General features: G+C 53.8%; 1 protein-coding gene across 2 annotated transcripts in view; it reads left to right on the top strand.

Moving 5' to 3' along the window:
- TG (thyroglobulin) overlaps nucleotides 1–22,126 on the top strand; it is a 244,261-nt gene that overhangs the window by 123,067 nt on the left and 99,068 nt on the right. For both annotated transcript variants that reach the window (XM_087864600.1, XM_045812195.2), the window contains 5 exons: nucleotides 3,995–4,129; nucleotides 5,985–6,149; nucleotides 10,241–10,460; nucleotides 12,206–12,299; nucleotides 14,716–14,875. In XM_087864600.1, coding sequence (XP_087720726.1) covers nucleotides 3,995–4,129; nucleotides 5,985–6,149; nucleotides 10,241–10,460; nucleotides 12,206–12,299; nucleotides 14,716–14,875 — 774 coding nt within the window. The remainder of the gene's footprint in view (nucleotides 1–3,994; nucleotides 4,130–5,984; nucleotides 6,150–10,240; nucleotides 10,461–12,205; nucleotides 12,300–14,715; nucleotides 14,876–22,126) is intronic.

The raw sequence follows: 22,126 nt of genomic DNA, 5'->3' as shown, positions 1-22,126 counted from the left end.
AGACTCATTGTCTTTTCTTTGCTAGGGGGGATTTCTCCTTCTCGTCATTCTGATGAGAAGAGGTTGCAGGGTTGTCCAGAGCCCAAATTATTGACCGGGACCCAGGCCGTGCGCCCTTGTTTTATAGGGGTCTTAGGGATGTGGGCTTCTTGATTTTTCCGCCTGCCTTCTGTGTTCTGGGGGAGAGGCCTGCCGCGCCGATACTCAGGCAGCCCTGTTTGGGTAGAGTCTCCGTGTCCCCTGCGAGGGGGGATGGGGATGGGCACTCCCTGAGCCGGTATTTCCAGGCTTTTGTTCTCTGGCGGCTTTCCCTGGTGGTTTGCTGTGCCTCTTCTGAGAGTCAGAGCAGCAGCGGCCGAGTTTCAGCCTCTGTCCCAGAACAGAGGGATTGCGGACCGTTCTCCACTGATGTTCTGGCCACTTTAACTCTGTTACTGTTGGTGCTGCTCAACCCTGCAGCGTCCCGGGATGTGCGCCCCACACCCGGCGTCCCAGCCCTCACTTCCAGGGCCGGCGCGTCTCTGTCCTTTGTGTTTCTAACGCCGCCAGCCGCCAGCCGCCCCGCGCGCGCTCCCGGATCTCCCGGTGTCAGTCTGGATCCCGTGAGCGCACCGGGATTCCGGTGTTCCGGGAGATGCCTGGTGGCGCGAGCTGCCGGCTCACCTGTCTCAGTCCGCTCTCTCGTGGGTGCCGTCTGTGAGTCCTCCCGCTCCCCCGTGCAGGTGGCTACCACTTCCCGGCGCCCGAACGCAGCGGCTCCCTCCCCCTTCCATTTATCTTCCGATATCTGTGCGCAGTTTCACGGCTCCCCACTTCGTACCTCAATACTCAGCGCTGGAGATATTCATTTGTAGAGATCCAGATGCATCTTCCTGCGTCTCAGGCTGATTCCATGGTTGTTTAGGCTGGTCTGGTACCTATCCAGCTCGACTCAGGGGACCAGCTGAAAAAGGGGTCCCCTATTCCTCGCCATCTTAACTCCCCTCCAGTAAAGCGTGGTTTCTGAACTGCAAGGAGCGGAGCTCAAGCCAAGGCACTGCCTGGTATCAGCTAAGCCCTTTGGGCTTGTTCCTGGATCCCATGAATGTTCAATGTGTTGCCCGGTTCTTGGCAAATCGTAACCTCCCACGAAATGCTACCAAGATCCCCTGGCTTTCATGCTTCAGGAGAGGTTTACATTCACAAAGAACTTGTTCTCGGAATTTGCATGAGATGCATGAACCCCAGATGTTGGATTCTGCACCACAGCCATGGCTCGTCCCTGGGTCCCTGCCAGCTGGGGGAAGGGACAGGGCGAGGGTGTAGCAGACACCTGGCTCTAGGCCCTGGGATGGCGACAGACGAGCTGACTCTCACTTTGGAGAGGAGATGCACCCTTCAATTATAGCGCTCTCCCCCAGACATCAGGCTGAGTACGGAGTGCGGCCAAGGCTTCCATTTTAAGACCGTAATTGGCAACTTTGGTCCTAAAACCCCATCATACGTCTTCTGTGAATTGCAGTGTCCCCACCATCTAAAAATATGCAGCTCAGTTTGGTCATGCTGCAGAAATGCCACTTGAACTGACCATGAACATAGTAATGCGTGGAGGATGCTTAAGATAATGAAAGCCCAGGGTCTGTTGCAAGGAAGTCAGGTCCCGAGGTCAGAAAGACGTGGCTCCGGATTTTAAGGATGACCCCACAGTTCCAGGACAAGTATGGGGGTTCTCCTTTAGCTGAGTCCATCAGAAATCTGGCAACATTATCTTGCACCTTCTTTGGATTAAATCCTTTTTTTTCTTTCTTGTTTTTTTATTTTTTTAGTATATATTTTTTTTTATTTTTTAAAGATTTTATTTATTTATTTGACAGAGAGAGAGAAAGAGCATGAGCAGGGGGAAGGGCAGAGCGAGAGGGAGAAGCAGGCCCTCCACTAAGCAGGGAACCTGACATGGGGCTCCATCCCAGGACCGCGGTTCATGACCTGAGCCAAAGGCACATGCTTAACTGACTGAGCCACCCAGATGCCCCTTTCTTTCTTTCTTCTTCTTTTTTTTTTAATTAAGAAGAAAAAGGCGCGGTGCTAGTTTGTTTTGCTGCTTTATTTACCAGTCTAATTTTAGTGCTCTGGGCGTCAAAGGCAGGTTTGAGATAAAAATGACAGCCTTCCCCATATAGCTAAGAGCATGGTACTGTCCAAGACAAAAACCTTTTCCTACCTGGCGAGAATTTTCCTGAAAGGCAGCTCAGCTATTTAGGAGGAAGCTCGGAGGGGATGGAAGGAGCACTGGCTCAGAGCCAAGAGGCCTGGTTCTGTCTCTGGCTTGGTCACGGTCAGCTCTGTGTTCTTGGAAAGCCATGTAACCTCTCCTAGCTTCTGACCCCTCATTTGTGAAGGAGGCCTCACCGTCCCTACCCCACCACTCATCTGGAGCTTGGAGCTCGGAGCTCCCCCGTGGGGATCAGCTGTAAGGACGGTTTGCAGATGAGGACCCGAGGCAGTGCGGTGACACCCTTCCCCGGCCTCGCTGGTAGAAGGAGCCGTCTGTAAACCGCGAAGTGCTACGTCCACACCTACGTTTGCCGTGCTGCTCTGCCAGCACAAAGGAAGTGCTCACACGTATTTATTATAATGATTCACTGCTGTGGTCTTCTGGAAAAAAAAATCAAAAACAGAAAGGAAAAGGAAATAAATGACTAGATTTATCTCCGCGAACTCTCAGTGCCGCTCCCCCCGAATGGACCTTGAGAGCGCTAGCATCAGGAGAGTCTGTGTCGGGAGGCAGCTGGCCTCCGTGCTCTTTGTGGACAGAATAATGCACTCATCCACCCAGACCCGCAGGCCTCCCTCAGAGTGCAAGCTCAAGGTCTGCGTTCAGGGTCCCCTCTGTCCTCATGGGGACACAGGGGCTCTGGCAGTACTCTGTGCCTGCGCCAAGCCATCTGTCCGAGGGTCGCACCCGGACAGCCCTCCCTGTGGGTGGACCAGGTGTACAGATCTGGGAGGCAGCCCCACGGAGCCAGGAGGCCCGGGCTCTGCGCATGCAAAGACCCAGTTTCACTCCTGCTCCGCCCCTGCAGAATGGCACTCTCCAGGGCAAGCTTCATTTCGTTCCTCTTTAAAGAGGATGTCTTAGCTGCTGTTTTCCAGGAAACAAACTCAGTGGTGGAGATTTGCATGCAGGAAGTTTCAGGCGCGGGGCTCCTGTAAGGAAGTGAGGGGGCGGGAATGAGCGGGGTGGGGGTGGGGGGAGAAGCAGAACTTCCACACCAACCAAACCCCACGGCCCTGTGGGGTGCTCTGGAGCTGGGCTAGCCCTGCAGGGTTGTCCTGTCTGGAGGCATACGGCTGGGCCTTTGCACACCCACATGCACTAGTGTTTGGACACGCTAACCCTGGGAGGGGAGGCAGCTCGCTGCGAGCGCAGGCAGTTTCTGGAACGGACTTAGCTAGGAGCCTCCAGACACCAACTTCCCAACACTGGGGAATTGAGAGGCTGGGTCCTGAAAGGCGGCCTGGACAGCACACCACAGCATCCACTATGGAGGGCGATGGTCTTTTCTCCATCCAAGTTCTGGGGGAGGATTCAATGACGTGTCTGGGAAGCCCCACACACAGCACCACACGACCACAGGGATATGTCTACAACTATCACTGTCACTTAGCTTCCTTTTGATGATTGCATTTAACACCTGCATTACGATGCTCGCCTTCTCTTGTTTACTTCTCTCCCATTCTGCTGTGAGCTGCTGAATAGAAATAGCCATGCTTTTTTTTTTTTTAAACTTTGTATCCGTAGGCTTGAGCTCAGAACTTGGCTCATAAAGCACTCTGACTAAATCGCTGGAGAATGGGAGTATGGATCAAGGAACGGGGTCCCAGGAGAATGGGGGCAGCAAGGAGGATGGCCTGGGGCTGCTCTTTCAGGGCACCAGGTGGCACCCCATTGTCTTCATCATCACAACAGGGGAAAGCCGTGTGCGACTGATGTCCCCTGCTCTCTCTCTCCTAGTTGCTCTGGGCTCATGGCAGTCCCTGGCCCCCTCTGCGGTAGTTGTTGACCCGTCCATCCGGAACTTCGATGTTGCTCACATCAGCACTGCCACCACCAGCGACTTCTCTGATGCCAGAAACTTCTGTTTGTTGGGTAAGCAGAGTTTCCCATCACTCCCCCACCCCCAGGTAGGGTGGTTGATTGAGATGGGGCCTCACAGAGTACTGCTCAATCTCCTGATCTCAGAAACATGTGGGAGACCCCAAGATGACCCGGAGTGCCGGGAAAGGAAGGGGTGAACCTGGGGACAAGACTCTGGGTGGGCCCTCCTCTGCCATCTCCTCAACCTCCTACAGGGGCAACTCATAGTCAAGGTCTCCAAGGGGAGAAGCATGCTAGAAAGTGAGCAAGGTTGAGCCAGGTCAGAAGACAATGAGAGGAAGGATCTAGGGAGCTAGTCTGAGACAGAGGAGGTGAGCAGAAGTTGCGACAGCTGTCCTCAGATTAGAGGAGGGCCATCGTGGCAAGGAAGAAATATAGTCGTCCTGGCTGGCTTTGCTCTTGGGGCAAAGCTAAGACCTATGGGTAAAACTCAAATTTCAAGAGACATTTTTTCAGTGCAATATAAAGAAGCTTCTAATAGGCAAAGCTGTCCGCAGGTGCATACTTCTTTTAGAGGGTTTCCGGTCACTGGAATTTAAATAAAAGTTAGATAACAACTTGATAGAGATGTTCTACAAAGATTTTAACTTCTGTAAGAGTCTGAGATTGGATAACATTCATACTCCTCCAATTCTTTGATTCCATGAATCACCTCACCTACAAGGTTGGATAACAATATGCACATCTTACAGAAACGTCATGTATGGATGTACAGGTTGTGCACTGCACAACTCTGGGTGCTGCCATAGCACAGACTGGGCTATGAATAAGGCCTTTACACAGTTTACAGCTTGCCAAGTGAATGAGTCAACACCATCTTCGCAGCCATTCTTAGGGCTGAAAATCCTGAATGCCATAAATAATTTAAATTATCTAGTGCAGGACCTGGTACACATGGAAAAGTACATAATCCCTGGTGGAAAATAGTGGGTATGATGGGGGAGCTGGAAAGGGAGATGTGGCTGAAGAAGAAGGCAAGGGCTGGAGCATGGAGAGTCTTCTCTGGTATGACTTAATCCTGAGGACAATGGGGAGCCATAGAGTTACTTCCAACAACAGAATGACCAGAGCATATTTGTAAATTAAAAAAAAAAATACCAAAAACCTGATTTTTGTGTGGAAAATAGATTGATGGGAGACTTAGGTTTCCCCCAACCACAATTCTAGTCCCAGCCCCTGGCACATTGCCAGGGGTGTATAGGAGGTGCTCCAGTGAATAAGTAAGTGATTACATGGATGGATGGGTGCATGCATGGATAGATGGTTGTATGGGTGAATAGACGGATGCACGTTTGGGTAGATGGATGCGTGGATGTATGTATGTATGGATGGATAGATGGATGGATGGATGGATGGATGGATGGATGGATGGATGGATGGATGGATAAATGTGTAGATGGAGAAATGGATGGATGGATGGATGGATGGATGGATGGATGGATGGATGGATGGATGGATAAATGTGTAGATGGATAAATGGATGGATGGATGGATGGATGGATGGATGGATGGATGGATGGATGGATAAATGTGTAGATGGATAAATGGATGGATGGATGGATGGATGGATGGATGGATGGATGGATGGATGGATAGGTGGATGGAGACATGGATGCCCAGATTCACGGGTGGACAGATGGAAGGACACATAGTTGGATAGATGTGTTGATACATGATTAGATGGATAGATTGATAGGTGCATGGACTCATAGACACACAACTGAATGAACGGATGGACAGGTGGACGAATAGATGAGGCATGGCTTCAAGGAATGCATGATAGGATGGATGCATGGCTGAGGGGCCATCTCTGAAGCCCAAGTCTCACTCTCCTCTTATTCTGTAGAATGTTCCCGTCACCAGGCCTGCCTCGTCACCACTCTGCAGACCCGACCTGGTGCTGTGAGGTGTGTATTCTATGCTGACACCCAGATCTGCACACATAGCCTGCAGGCCCAGCACTGCCAACTTCTGCTCCGGGAGGAGGCCACCTACATCTACCGGAAGCTGAGTGAGTCCCAGCCTGGGCCTTTGCGGCTCTCCCGGAGAGTCCGGATGTACCCGGGAGGGGCTGTCCAAGTGTGTGGTGACTTGTGGGCAGTGGCTTTTGAGGCTCTTGAGGAAAAGTGGCCAAAGTTATCTTGGGCTAGGTGGCGTTCATTTGGGAGGGACTGAACGAAGGTGAAAACTTTACGTCTAAGCTAGGGATTCTCTGCACCACCTTTATTTATTTGAGTTATGGAAGCTTTGGCCTTGGAGTTTCGCAGTAAAATAATTAAATAGGCCATTTTTTGTTACCATTTTATAGTTTGGAAAGTTCTGTCACATGCCTTATCTCCATTGGTCCTCACATCAATCCCGTGAGATGGCAAGATAAGGGTTTTACCCCCATCTTAGAGATCAAGAGACTCTGGCCCAGAGAAATTACTTCTCTGATTTTGTGCAGCTCGTGATGGCAAGAATGGGAGCTTGGAGCCAGGTCTCCTCTCTCTAGATGCAATCTGCTCGCACAAAACCACATCATCTAATGACCATATCACGATCACCGTGGAGAGGGCAGCTGCTCGTGGCTCGGTTTCATTTGCAAACATTCAATAAGGTGTTGTTACATGTCAGACGTTGTGTTAGGTGCTGGGATACAGGGAGGAAGCCAGCAAGGGGAGAACATAGAAATCTAAGAAATCATAAAAATCCATCACTAAGTGAAGTAGGTAAGACCTGTATGATGGGAGACATGGGAGCTGGAGGCCGGGCCGAAGCCCCCTCCCCTATTAGACATGCTCATGGGACGAAATGAATGACCTTTTAAAATGTTGCCTATTTCTGCCTTCTTATCTCCTCGAGCAGAGGTTGGCCGACTTTCTCTGTGAAGGGCCGGATAAATATTTTAGGCTCTATGCGTGTGTTATGACTACTCAGCTCTGCCACTTTAGCAAGAAAGCAGCCACAGAAAATACGAAAATCAGTGGGTGTGGTAGTGTGCCCATAAAACTTTATTTACAAAACCAGGCAGGGGCCAGATTTGGTCCCACCTGTCTTAGAGCACGTGGTCCGCAGGCCTGTCTTGATCCAGTGGTATCCTCCCCTTCCGTCCCCTCCTCCACCTCAGCCTTTAGACCCTGAGAGTGCTCCCCAGGCCTGGGAGGGTTTCGATTCCTGTGTGCTGTGGTCTCGGGCCTGCAACCTTGAGTCTTGTCTTCTCCCTAGATGTTCATGGCGTTCAGTGGAGTTAGATTTCAGTAGTGTATTTCACCCCCAGGGTAGCTAATCTGCATGGTAGTCCTGCTGAGGAGAGATGCCTCGCTTTGGGGTTTAGGTTCTATAAATTAGACCGTCTCTGTATTAATTCTGTGTGACTCAAGTTCAACGTGAAAGGCTCACCTCCAGCTGAAGACGGTGCCCATCTGTATGTACACAGACACGGTCTGCGCCTTGTGCACACATGCGGCCCCGGGTAATTTTCTTCACCTAAGGAGTCCTGTGGCCTCCGTACGGGGTATTCTAGCAAGACTAGAAAGAATCCGTCATTTTCTGGAAACTAGTTCAAAAGAGAGAGCTGCACATCTAACATTTTCCCCATGTTGGGTCTCGTTCAGTCTGGGATTCATTGAGCAGCCTCTGCAGGGAGGGCTGACCGCCACTGCCCGTGGGAAAGCAGGCTTGCGTTCCCTCGAAATTCTTTAGCTTTTGTATTTTGCGTCTTTGCTCCCTCCTTCGGGGGTGCCACGTTTATGAAATGTGGCTGTTTCTCTGTGGAGCGGAGGGACGAAGTCTGAAGGTTCGGCTATGCCAGCACCGCAGTCCTGGATGCTCGCTTGAGCTCCTGAGATTTCCCACTGAAGCTGGAAAGCTCCTGAGAAGGAGCTGTGGGCTGAGACCAGCCGTGGCTCCTGAGACCAGATTAGAACGTGCAACCCTTTCTTTCCATGCGGGGCTCAAACTAACACTGCAGGGGTTTGTGCAACAGAGAGAGTTTCATCACTGTTTCCAACCTCCCTTCCCTCCCTCCTTCCTCCCTCCCTCCCCCTCCCTCCCTCTCCTTCCTTCCTTCCCTTCCCCCTTTCCTTCCTTCCTCCTTCCTTTTCTTTCTTTCTTTCTCTTTCTTCCTTTCTTTCTTTCTTTCTTTCTTTCTTTCTTTCTTTCTTTCTTTCTCTCTCTCTCTCTCTCTCTTTCTTTCTTTCTTTCTTTCTTTCCTCTCTCTTCTTTCCTTCCTCCCTCCCTCTCTCCCTCCCTCCCCTCCCCCCAGTCCACCCAGTCTCCAGCGTGTGGAGCCCCTGCCCCTCACAGGCACTGGGCTCAGAGCACCGCAGGCACCATCTATCTATCCCCAACACCCTTGTGTTGTAGGGGCTGCTGTCATCCTGGTTTCATGGGGAGAATTGAGCATCAGAAGAATTAGGAAGTTTCCCCAAAGTAACTGGTGCATATAACCTAAAACATAGGTCTGCTTGCCTCCCGGGACCATGCCTCAGTTCCTCCCCACGATGCTCGTCAGTGGCCCGGGAGTCATGAACACGTGCCATCCCAGGGGCTCCCAAGCCTCACACCGTTGACAGCCGGGGCCAAATGGTTCTTTGCCGTGGGGGCTGGCCTGTTATTGCAGGGTGTTTAGCAGCATCCTGGCCTCTACTGCCGAAATGTCAGCACCCAGCATCTCTCACAGACCCCGCTGACAACCCCACCTGTCTCTGGACGTTACCAACTGTCCCCTGGGGACAAAACCACCAGTGGAGCCACTTCGTTGCACCCAGCTTGAGGAATGGATAGACTTCTGCCTGCCTGCCTCCTCCTGTGCTCCTCGTTTGTCCTCGCATAGAGAGGACGGTGTAGACGGACCTGCGGACTAGCGGTGAAGTTCCCAGCCAGCAGCAGAGCCGCGCAAACCAAACACCCGCGGCAATAATGAGTGATTTCCCTCCCTTTCTCTCTCTCTCTCTTTCTCACACACACACAGGCAAGGAGAGAGAGAGAGGGAGCTTGAGAAAGAGAGAGAACATTTCTTCACCAGCTTTCAGTACTTCCTTTGTGCCAGGCTCTGAGCCCTGTGGGGAATCAGACACAGGCAGGTTCCAAGTCCCTGAAAATCTGAAAATGGTGTTTGGTCTGGAGCCAGGGTCGCAACAAAAGTTGATTGACTCAATCACTGAATGGGAGAGAATGTGGTAGAGGAGATAAGAATCCACAGGGAGAGAGGCTGAGGGGCCTGTGGTGATTAGCATTACAAGGCGGGGGCGGAGGCTTTGGAGGCAGAGCCAGCAAGGGCAGGCTGGCAGGTGGCACAAGCTTTGGCCTGACAGGCCAGATGGAAGGAGGGGAGGCAGGACGTTGCAGGCAGGGGCAGTGCCCGGGAGAGGGGCCCTGAGCTGGCCCTTGACCCATGGGAATGGACCGTGGTCCCGGTCGGGGTCCAGAAACCCTTTGAATCCTATACCTTCAAGTGCTGGCAGCTACCCACCCTTGGCCCCCAGCTCTGTTTTCTTACCAGTGAAATGCAAATAAGGGTCCACAGTTCCTCCCCGGCAATTCTGAAATCCCAAAGTTCTAAAAATTAGAAAAAAATTTTTTTGTGGGTTTGCGGCAAACTTTTTTGGTGGCAATATCTGACCTCAAGTGATGGAAGGAATCATACTCTTCATTCATCCCTGTTAGTATGAGTGGTTTATAGCTTGCACCCCAGAAGTCACTGATGTGTTTGAGGGTGCGAGCCTGACTCCAGACTCCTCCAGGGGAGATCGCCTGAGCATCGCACTTTCTGTGTCCCTCTGTTCTTTTAAAAATCCAAGTACCTCTGAATGACAGCTTGCGCCTGGTCCCCGCGTGCTGGGTAGGGGGCTCTGGGCCCAGGTTAGGCTCTGCCTAGCCTCTGGGTGGGAAGAGTCAGAGAGGCAGCACCTGTAGAGAAGGGGCCAGTGCCACGCTCTGCGGACATTCGGTGCCTGGTAAACATCAGCTGTATTTGCTCTTCGTTTTCTTTCTTCACATTGAAATGTAACCTGGCTAGACTCGAGCTGCTGGCGCCTGAATGAACTACTGACATTTTTAAAGCGTGAAAAGCAGTGTTTTGTTTAACTAGAGCACCCGCTGTTGTCTCCTCCCCCGCAGACATCCCTCTGCTCAGCTCTGGGACACCTGCACCTTCTGTGACCATCGCCCCCTACGGCCGGCTGCTGGGCAGGTCCCAGGCCGTCCAGGTGGGCGGTTCGTGGAGGCAAGTGGATCAGTTCCTGGGAGTTCCGTACGCCGCCCCGCCCCTGGCAGAGAGCCGCTTCCAGGCACCGGGGCCCTTGAACTGGACAGGGTCCTGGGATGCCACCAAGCCACGGTGAGGACCTAGTGGAATACGTTTTGGTGCATGTCCAGGGGATTCCTCTCCCATTCAAATCCATCGGAGTGAGACTTGGTGGCCGAGCAGTGCTTTCCAGTTCGAGTGGTGAATGGGGGTGGGCATTAAGCGGTCTTACAGATAAGCCTGCAAATGTCATTGTCCTGCTCCTGCAAAGTGCATTTGGTGCCCGAGGGGCCGGCGTGTTCTGCTCCCCGCAGAGATCCGGGGACCCAGGCTATGGAGGCTCTGCCTTCCTCAGCATGAACATTCCTTGACTTTGCGTCCAGGGAAGAGAGGCTTTGGAAGGGTCTACTTGGGAGAGTTCCATGGGCCAGGGCCGCAGGGCACTGGGGAGCGTCCATGACCAGTTTGGCGGGAGCTGGAAGTCAGCCTCCTGGCTGCAGCTGAGATCGGCGGGGGGGGGGGGGGCGCTGAGAAATCCAGCAGGGAGGGAGAAGCACATGAGCTCATGCAAAACATTTTATTTATTTATTGTTTAAAAGATTGTATTTACTTATTTGAGAGAGCGAGCGAGTGAGGGAGAGGCTATGAGCAGGGGGAGCAGCAGAGGCAGAGGGAGAAGCAGGCTCCCACTGAGCAGAGAGCTGGATGCAGGACTCGATCCCAGGACCCTGAGATCAGGACCTGAGCTGAAGTCAAACGCTTCACCTACTGAGCCACCCAGGTGCCCCTGAAAAACATTTTTTAAGAGGACCTTTTTCCCCAATGGGAACAATATTAAAAGGAGTTTTAAAAAAGGAAAAAAATTCATCCTCCCTCATCAGCTGTGTTCAGTCTCACCTGTCCCCTCCCATACATACACCACGTTAAACAGTTGACACATTGGAGATGTTGTCATTTTTCTCACCAGTGTGTGTTCAGAGTACCCATGAAAGAGCCCTGTCCTCCTGTCTCCCTTCCCCACCTTCCCGCAGACGGCCCTAGCTCTGTCCCGAGGCAGCTGCACCTGCACTGTCCCTTGTCACTCAGGAATGGCTGGTGGGCAGGTCCACAGGCCAGGGCCAGACAGAGTGAAAGGCTGGGAGCTCCTGAATGCTCCAGGCAGGGGGCATTCAGGGCTCGAACTCGGGCAGGGGCGGGAAATTGCAGAAAGCCGTGGTGAGTCGCCACCGCGGAGACACAAAAGGAAGAAACTCGCACTAATCAGAGTACTTGACCATGTTAGGGGAGGCTCTGAGTGGAGAGTAGTTGGAGAGCTTGCCTTCTCAGCGTCCCGCACAAACGAGGTTGGGGGACACGTGAAATCGCCTCTGGGCCGGGTCCCATCAGGCTGCGTTTGGGCGTGTCCCGGACGTGGTCTCAGCTCTTGTGCCCGGGGCTGCTCACCTGGCACACGTGGACCCTGTCCTGATGCAGAAAGCAGCTCAGACTCCCCATCCAGCATCAGGTCTGCACGCCTGCAGCAAGGAAGGACCGATGTCCTGAGCAACACCCACGTTCCCCGTCTCTGTCTCAGGCGTCCTTCTTCTGAATCGGCACTTGTCCCTGGAGGTGTTCCTCCGCGGCCCGTGCCAGAGAGAGTGCCGGGCATCCTGCCGTTTCTTCCCTGTGCTTGCTGCTCTCTTTCCCATTTCCCCAAGTGCCTAATTGCCGCAGAGCCCGTGGGCCATCGGGCCTTCGGACGGGGCGGTGGGCTCTGGCCAATGGTGGTGGGCGAGACGGGAAGATGAGGCACACGTCTGTGACTGTTTACCTGGAAGTCATACAGTCCGTATCCCCAGGGCCAGCTGCTGGCAGCCAGGCACCAGAGCGCCCGCGTCGCCCGGAGTCAGCGAAGACTGCTTGTATCTTAACGTGTTTGTCCCTCAGAACGTGGTGAGTTCTGAAGCCGTGATTGTCTGCCCTGAAAACTGCCCCGTTAGACACCCCCTGTCCCAGAGCTGCCAGAACATTCCCTCCTCTCCTCCGCGGTCTGCTCAGGCTCTGCTCCCCCAGCGCTGTCCTCACTGGTTCTTGGCTTCGTGAAAGCCTGTGAGGCCAAGAGGAAGCAGAAGGTCCTCCTGGTTCCTACCCAGCCTCACCCGATCCTCCCCACGTCCTCAGGCCACCCCCATGGAAATGGGGCACGATTGCCCTGGTTCAGTTCTCCGAGAAATAGTCATAAAGGGCCTGTGCTGGGGGGCACTGCCCCTGGTGGGACAGAGAGGTGACTAGAACAGTCGTTGCCCTCAGATGTTACGTGTTAGTGGGCAGGGCAGAGACAGATACGCAAGTGAGTATTAAACAACGGTGGTGTTGATGAGACTCAGAGAAACGCAGAGGAGGGGACACAGTGACGGGTGGGGCTCAGGGGGTGCCGCTTGAGCGGGGTGGGGGGGGAGGGAGATGGGAGCCAGGTGGTGGGTAAGGGTCCGCGACGCAGGGTCTCTGAAAGCTGGGGAGGACGGAGCCTGACTGTGGCTCATCTGCCGATGAGGAAACCAGCCAACAGCTGTCCTTGGAAGACCCGAGGAGCGACCCCTGAGGGCGTTCCCATGGGGACTCTTGTTTGGGGCAGTGCTGGAGGATGAGTTTGGGGCTGTGACCCAGACAGGGTTATGCCGTGTTTTGGAGTTGGGATCGGCCTAAGTAGCAGCCATGAGGCTGACGCTCCATGGTTGAGTTTCCTGTTTGGGGGGAGGGGTCAGAGGGCACAAGAGAAAAAGGCACTGATGAGTTTTAGGAAACACGAGTTCCTGGGGACGTCAAGCCGGTGTTGATAGATGCCGTGGTACCCCAGACCATGCCACAGCTTCCTGGTCCCCTGGCCTACTGGCAGCGAGAGGCCACTGAACTTTGGACATCTGACCTCGGCAAGCTGGTCTGAGTGAGCTTTGTCACGAGGCCCCCTAGACGTAAAAGCCGTTATAGATGGCGCTACTATGAGCATGGAGCCCAGAGTGAGGGAGATGAGGGGTCCCCCCTGCCCGGCGCTGGTCACCCCATACTTGCGCTGCTGGGCTAAGGTCTGGCTCCCAACTCGTCTGCCACTGATCCCTGTCTCACTGGTCTAGAGAAGGTAATCGTGTTCTATGTGCTCTGGTTACTGGTTCTGAAAGCGGGAGACAGATAGCATCTGGCTCATAAAGTTCTTGCAAGAGTTAAATAATACACTGGTGGGAGACTAATGAGTCACTAGGTGGCTGATGGGGGGCACTGGAGATGACCGTGAGTGGGACAGAGACCGCACCTAAAGGTACAAGGGTCACTCCACCTGGAAGTGACTGCAGACCTGGAGCCCATTGCTTAGAGCGATGCAGTCTTCCACCACGCCAGTTCTGGCCCCTACTTTATTCTGGAACACTCTCTGGGTCCTCCCTGGTGAGTCCTTTCTGTTGGGCCACGGTGCCTGAAACCCATGCAGGTGATACAGAGCTATTCCTCACTCACCTAAAGGACACAGGGTCACAGACGGCAGAGCCCAGGGCAGTGTGCTGGGAGGGCGGCTGAGGTTGGAATGCTGGGTCGGCCCCTTCCTCTCTGTACCTGTTTTAAGAAGTCACTTCACCACTCTGAGCCTCTATGTTCACACCTGTAGAACAGAAGTGCTTAGAGCCATTAGAGCGTCTACCTATGGGGTGGAACTGGGGTGTTGGAAGACTGCAAGGCTCCAAGCAATGGGCTCCCGGTCTGCAGTGGGCCGCCCTTTCTGCCACCTGCTCACTTTGCAATGGGAGCAAAGCATCCACTTTTCATGACCCTCGGCTTCCTTGTCTGTGACATCAGGCTTATGACCGTGCTAGGGCTACTGTGATAGATCACCACTGACCGGGAGGCGTAAACAACAGAAAGATATTTTTTTCAACATTCTGAAGGCCAGAGGTCTAAGATCCAGATGTGAGTGGGGTTGGTTCCTTCTCAGGCTGCTGTCCGTGGCCCCTGGATGGTCATCTCCTTCTCCCTCTGTCTCCACATGGTATCCCCTCTGTGTGTGTCTCCATCCAAATTTCCCCTTCTTCTGAGTATACCAGTCGTATGGGATTAGGGCCCACGGGCTTAATCACCTCCTTATTGGACCCCTCCAAATACAGTCACATTCCGAGGTCGTAGAGTCAGGGATTCAACCCGTGAATTTTAGAGGGACGCAGTTCAGCCTGTGACATGGGACTCAGTGTGCCTATGTGGCAGAGTTGACAGGAAGAGTCATGGGTAGACTCAGAATCTCGCACCTTCTTGGGAAAGGTGCCCTCAGTAAGCTCTGATGGGTGAGAATGGGCCAACCTATAGCCTCAGATTTCTCCCCTCTCCACAGGCCCCCAACGCGTCTGTGCTGGTCTTCTTCCACAACACCATGGAGGGGAAGGGGGCTGGAGGACAGCTGGCCATCGATGGCTCCTTCCTGGCTGCTATTGGCAACCTCATTGTTGTCACTGCTGGCTACCGAGTGGGGGTCTTCGGCTTCTTGAGTTCCGGTAAGCTGCTGGCTTGCCTGGGGATTGCTGACCCCTTGAGCTGAGGGCCACTCTGTGTGTGTTCAACCCCTTCTTCCCAAAGCCCCATCCCTTCAGGCCCCCCGGCCCTGCTGCAGCCCATCTGAGCTCTCGGTGGAGTGTCCCGCACGCCCATGAGACCCTCCAGCGATGCTGACACCCACACTTGAGAGTAATAGTAGCCATTGGCTGATCTTCCTGTGTACTGAAGCTATTCCAAGTGCATTACGCGTTGCATCGTGTGTGTGTGTGTGTGTGTGTGTGTGTGTGTGTGTGTGTGTGTGTTTTGAATCCCCAGAAGGTAGACACCTGCTAACATCAACAGTCAGGAAAGAGCAGAGCCAGGATTCACCACCGGGGTTACCTTGCTCTAGAGAAGCATAGGAATGGATTAGAGACCTGGACCCACAGGGACGCCATCTGACTCCGCGTAAAGTCATGCTGCCGGTTCCTCTTTAACACCAGCCTCACTGTGAGCATTGGTCTGTCCCCTACCCAGTCACAGAACTGTTTGTCACCCTGGTTCCATCTTCCACTTTCCCCACCAGCACCCAGGGCAGAGTTGAGGCCTGGACAGCCCCGTCATCCTGCCTGTGCATCTTTTCCTCCATATTCAGGCCCCCCAGGGGCGGGGCACTTGTCAAACAGCCGTGGCCAGGGTAGACACATAGGTTGGGGAGCTGAAGAGCCAAGGGCCAGCTCTGCCATTCATTGTCGGTGTGACCTGGGCTAAAACCCTTCATTTCTGAGTCTTAGTTTTCTCCTCTGTAAAATGGGAATAATTTTCTCCAACGTCCACAGTTACGTAAGGCTCCAGTGACGTTGTACATGTGAAAGGGCCTTAGATACTGTAGTGGGCCCTCCAGGTAGGCACTGACCTTCCTCTCTGTTCTCCAAGGATCTCATTTAAGATCCAGATGCCTTACCTGCTAAGTCAGGATGGGCGGGTGGAAGGTAGCATGGTGAGAATGATGGAGTCATCTAGAATGTGGCATTCAGCATGGGCAGAAACTCCGGAGTGCTGGGGAACGAGGGCTGGGTGCACCACGTGGCATGAGGCCTGGAGTGCCATGAAGAAGATTTGAGGCCCGCACAACAACCACGAAGAGGGCACCAAGTTAAGGCAAAATACGACCAGATGCCAATGACAGAAATGTGGATGGCCGACAGATTTCAGATTTCCCTTCAGAGGGAACAGGGTCAGCTGCTGGAGCACTAAAGACTCTGCCTGGGCTTTCTTTCCTCTTTTCAAACCCATGACTGGCGATGATTTAATACGTCCGTAGCTCCCATCTCTGAAGAGGCGGGTGGAATTCAGAACTCATGCTGTTGAATGTGGTCAGGTGGAGCTTTCCACAGACATGGCCGACTCCTTGGCTCTGAGCCTTTCCAGACAGAGGAAAGCGAATTTCCATATGTTACCCGTGCCTGAGGGGTGGGGGGTACTGGTTTCACAGTGTGTAAACCTATTGAGAATTTGTGTGCTTCTGGGAAGGCAAACTCATTCCCGCTGCTGGTGGAGGCAGTGTCAGGGGAGGCAAAGGAAATTTCCAGAACACCCAGCCCTTCTCATTCCTGACCTGGAATGCTGCCTGTTCATTGTGCTTAAAGCAAAACTGTCAGCGAGATGGGAAGAAAGTTACACTCGGCAGTGCCAGCCTCCACCAGACATTTCTCCTGGGTCACCTCATTTCATTCTCACGGCAGCTCTGTGAGGCCAGTACCGAGTGGTCGTTTCTCAGATGGCGCAGCGAAGCTCAGGGAGGTCGGGGAACTCCATGCCCCACAGTTAGGAGTGCACTCGGGGCGTTAAATCCTACTGGTCAAACATCAAGGAGAAGTATCTTGTGATTTGCCTCGGATGTTTAGAAATGTCCTTTGGGTTCCCTGTTCTGTGTCAGAGCAGGATGCGTCTTTTACGTCCTTTGAGCCACAGACGAGTTTTCTTTGCTTTATTTACTAGACGTCCTAGCTTCCCCCACGTTCCTGGGCCTTTGCCTGCCCTAACTGAGCCTCCCTGCAGTTTCGCCAGGGGAGGGGAGCGATGTGTCCGTAGAGAAACTGAAACACAGAAGCGCTAGGATGCAAACGCAGCCTTCCTGACCGCAGACACCCCACCGCCTGCTGCAGTGTGTCCCCCCACAAGGCTCTGCCGAGAAGCAGCTCCTGGGTGGAGCCCTTGGATGCCCGTGGCCCTGGGGGATGCTCAGGAAGGGGGAGGGAACGGGTTGTGTGGGTCTGCGAAACCCCCAGTAAATTTGTGACACAAGCTCATCTTCTTCTTTATCACTTAAAAAATAGTCAATAGATTTTACCATTTAGAGTGGCTTTAAGTTTATAGAATAACTGAGCAGAAAGTACAAAGAGTTCCCATAGACGCCGCCCCTGCCTCAGTTTCCCCTACTATCGACACTATGCGTTGGTGTGGCTCCTCTGTTATGATTGATGACACAACACGGATAGGTTAGTATTGACTAAAGTCCACAGTACAGTAGGGCTCACTCTTTGTGTCGCACTCTCTATGGTTTCGATAAGTGTCTAATGACACGTGACCACCATTACAGGTCACACAGAATAGTTTCACCACCCCTGTTCATCTTTCCCCTTTCCCATTTTAAATAGTTGGACGCTGCACTTCTGAACACGGGTCTGGAAAGAGACGGGCTACTTTGAGTGCTGGCCGGAGCCCAGGGTCCTGCAGGCACACAGGCTTTGCATCCGCACAGAACAGGGCCTGAGAGCAGCTGTGGGCCGAGGGGCTCTGGGCAGCCCCTTCCCTCTGCCTCCACTCCCACGCTGCCCATCTCTCAGATGACGCTAAGACATAAGGGGGAACGTGGGGGGTAACGCGTGTAGAAGGCAGACACTGGAACCTTGCCCGGCACCCCGCAGGGGCTCACTAGGGTTAATGCCCCTTTTCTTTCCCTGGACGGGGCTCCTTCCAGGCAGGGCTGGGTGGTGGTCATGCCCCGGCCCTGCGTGTGGCCAGCAGCTGGCACAGAGCTGCCCTTGGACTGCAGCAGCCACGGCTCCTGGCATGGACTATGTCCAGCCGAGTGGTCTCTGCCCATGTACTCCCATGATCAGCGTGTGTGGCATCTGCTGTCGTGGCCCACAGTGAACGTGGTCCTCCGAGAGCTCCAGACTCTGGAAGGCACTTTTCCAAGGGAATAGGGGGAGGATGAAAACAGAAGCTCATGCCAGGCCTGTGGCTGACGAGACAAGCTCATGTTCTCTGTGAGAAGAGGGGGGCCAAACCCAAGAGTGTTTCAAGGGGGCCCTGGTTCCTGGTGAACCGAGTGGTTGGAAAGGAAGTGAGGGGTTGGTGGTGGGCTGGGGGAGGTCATTTCCCCAGCCTGGGTCCTGCCGGGGGCCAGATCCCGGGGGCGCAGGGCACAGTGACTATCCTCGTTCTGACAAAGCAGTGCAGTGAGGGGAACAGGGGCAGGCGGGGGGGCAGGCTCAGAGGAGTGGGTGGGTCGGCCCGTGGGCCCGCTATAGGGTGTGGGACAGAGGAGGTGTGCTTTGGCCAGGGAATCAGACAGAAGGCCGGGCATGGTACCATTACCATTACCTCATCGTCCCTGGGGCCTCCCGAGAGGGTGCGCTCCCCTCCAGCCAGAAGAACAGGCACAGAGCCCTGTCTCAGTGGCTGCCCCCCCAAGTGTAGTTTCCACCACAAAAGCCAGGGCGTGCTCCGCAGAGAGCATCTGAGAGATACTGCTGGGACCTCAATCTGTTTCATTTTATTCAAGAAAAATTAGACAATTTCCATAGTGGTTTATGCCAGGCACTGTTCAGTTTCCTTTATAATTATTAACCAATTCAATCATGCTAACAACCCGAAGAGATAAGTACGGTTATTATTTCCATTTTATCGATAGGGAGAATCAAGTCGCACTATGTGACTTGTCCAGGCCTCACAGTTCCAGCAGGTGATACGGCCGGGGCTGTGCCCAGCTGGTCTGGCTCCATAATTCGTGTGCTTGGCCACCTCACCTGCTGCCTCTTATTGACGGCCATCAACGAGACCAGTGGGGGCCCACTGTGAGCCCAGAATACACCAAAGAGCTTTAGAGGGAGAGTTGAAGACAGCACATGAGCAAGCGAGAACCAGTTAGGGGATGAGGGAACAGTTGGATATGGCTGGGGTGGTTCCGACCAGGGGAGGTGGTAGGGCAGAGCAGGGCAGCTGGGGTGGGTGGACAGGGTGGACACCAGCTCATATCTGTCTCCCTACTGGACTCTATATGCGGCTGGCAGGGAGCCCCTCTCCAGTGTCGGGCCCCAGGGGCACGGCAGAGCCCACATGTGTGGCAGGACGGAGCCAGAAGGACGCCCAGGTGGCCTGGGGGCTCGGCCACAGCCAGATAGCAGGAGGATGAATGTGGCCATGGTGGCTGGGCAAGGGCTGGGTTTGGAAAATGAAGGGAACCCAGGCTGCTTGGCTGAGCCGAGGCCATTCCTAGAGGATCGCAAAAGCCAGGAAGACATTTAGACTTGACTCTCGGTAGGAATGGGGGAGTTAGGAGAGCTTTTGAGCACAAAAAGTTCCATAAATGGAACACTTAGATTTTTTTTTTAATGAAAATAACACAATGCCTTGCACATCACAGATTTTCCAACAAGTGTTGAATTGGATTGAGTATTAGGACAGAGAGTTCCGAGTGTGCATTGGAATCTAAGTCCCGACTTTCTCTTACATTTGCTTCTTGTGCTGAAACAAACGTTTCCTCTCGAGTGTCAGGTTCCTCCTCAGTGAAGGAAGGGGTTGGAGCAGACTCCCCGAGAGCAGCTGGCTCGCTGCCCCTGTGCGCATGGCTGAGGCTGTGTGTCCCGAGGGCCAGCGCCGTGCCTGTCTTGCTCTCCATGGAACCAAGCATAACGCCTGGCACCAGGCAAAGCCCCATCCAGACTTGTCTGAAGAGCAGCCCTTGAAGGGCCCTCACCTCTGACTTCCTGGGCTCTGTAGACCCCGCCACGTCAGCACTGTGCTTGGGAAGCGGATCTATGCGGAGTCAGAGGCAGGGACGGCCGCCCCCAACCCTCCTGTATTGTCACTGGAAATGCAGGCTGCAGATGTCCCACTCAGTTGGCACCCACCTTTCCTGCCCTGCCCAAGACCTCAGAAACCACGCATTCATCCTGAGAGGCAGAACACAAGCGCAATCCAGAAATGTCCGCGGTGAGGACTGTGCTAATTGCCTTCACCAAACCCAGAACACAAAATGCATTTGAAGAAATTCCGAGAGTCTCACCGGCTGGAAGAGTAATTTGTACTGTTATGCCCTCTGAGCGGGCGTCCTGGTCAGCTTGGTGCACTCCAGGCTGGGGAATTGGGACGCAAGGTTTTCCTATTTTTCTGTTTGGGAATGTGGAGTCTCGTTGATAGTTCTCACTAGATACCGAATCCTGTTAATCGTAACTATGGTCATTCATTCACCTGACATTGACTAAGGACCTGCTGTGTGCCCCTGGTTTTAGTGGGGGCTCGTGGGCGCGCACGGAAGGCGAGACCCAGAGTGAAAAAGACCTGAAGGGGAACCTTGCTTACCTGAGGGCTGCCTTTGAATTAACCCAGAGCCAAAACGTGAAGGACTGCTGGGCCAGAGGGGGAAGAGGAGGAAGGCCAGGGCGAGGTGGAGGGCTCTGGGCAGAGGAAATCACACGTGCCAAGCAGAGGCCTGGAAGAGGACGGACCGGTGTGTTTGAGCTACTGAAGAGAAGCCAGGTGGCTGCGGCACGGGGACAAGGAGGGGACGAAGGGAAATAGGGCCCAAGAGACAGCCACCCTGGTCCCATGGGGCCTTGAATATACTGGGAGAACTGAGATCATGTCCTAATGGGATGGATGGGAGATTTTAGATAGGATAGGGCAGGGTGTGTGTGTGTCGGGCTGTGTGTGTATAAGGGACACACAATCAAAATGATGCATTTATAAGACCACTCAGGGGGCACCTGGGTGGCTCAGTGGGCTAAGCATCTGCCTTCGGCTCAGGTCAGGATCCCGGGGTCCTGGGATGGAGCACATAGGGCTCCCTGCTCAGCGGGGAGTCTGCATCTCCCTCTCCCTCTGCTCCTCCCTCTGCTTGTGCTCGCTCGCTGTCTTTCAAATAAATAAATAAAATCTTTAAAAGGAAAATAAAAATAAATAAATAAAAAGGCCTTTCAGCCCTCCCTTAAAAAAAAAATAAATAAAAGACCACTCAAGATGTGGCATGGGGAATTCATCGGAGGGAGAGAAGTGTGGATACAGGCGGCCAGTGAGAAGCACCGAGGAGCTCGGCAGGGAGAGAGCCCGGAGCACCTGGGGATGAGAAGGGCTGGGGAGGCAACACAGCGGTCTCGGGGAGGACTCCCAGGCTGTGCAGGAGCAGATCGGATGGGTGGTGCTGCACTAGGAGGAGAAGATAAGAAATTCTTCAAAGGCTGCTGGCTGTGTGTACAGGGGACTTGGAATCGATTCCCTTTGGGACTCAATGCTCTAGAGGTGCCTTCAGCGAGGTAGCCTCCTGGAGACACGAGGGGCTGGCACTGAGAGAACGCTGTGTGCCCCTGACGCTCCGGGTCAGCAGCACGTGGGTGGTGGTGAAGGCATGGGAGCTGCTGGGGCTTCCTAGGGCTCAGTGGGTGAGTCTCAGCTTGAGCCAGAACAAGCCGGGTATTTCAGGGTGGTTAGCCGTGTAGATGGACAAGGAGGATCCCCTGGATTCAGAGGATGGCCAGAGAGCATGGGTACATCGTGTCCCAAACACCGACGAGAGCATATTTTTGCTATACTATATATACATTTGTGTGTGTGTGTGTGTGTGTGTGTGTGTGTGTGTGTGTGTGTGTGTGTGTGAATCACTTCGTTAAAAAAGTACTGCTGAGCTTTCAATAAAAATGTACTGGATTCTATGAAAAAAGAATAGATCAGCTCAGCTGAATGCTACTGAAGGTCATGGGAGAAGAGGCAGTGGGAACTGTTGGAGAGCCTCAGCCACGCCTGGTCCTGGCCAGGGAGGAAGAGGCGCGGAGAGCCACCACGGCGGGCCAGCACGTGAGGCGTCCCCGCTGACGGGCCAAGCCAGGGGCTGGTCTGAACGTGCACCGCCTCTGATGTGAGCCGCTGCCCTACCAAGTGCCCTCGCCTGTGGTGGGAAAACTGTGGCCCGGAGAAATGGAATGACACGGCACGGGCTCCTACCCAGCAAAGGCTGGATAGGTCTGGTTCTGAAGCAAGCTGTTCCC

This window comes from Ursus americanus, chromosome 9 (assembly GCF_024610735.1).
Source record: "Ursus americanus isolate L20-20 chromosome 9, mUrsAme1.1.p, whole genome shotgun sequence".
Lineage (NCBI taxonomy): Eukaryota > Metazoa > Chordata > Mammalia > Carnivora > Ursidae > Ursus > Ursus americanus.
Note: the sequence above shows the minus strand (reverse complement) of the source record. Positions and strands in the feature narration are given on the sequence as shown.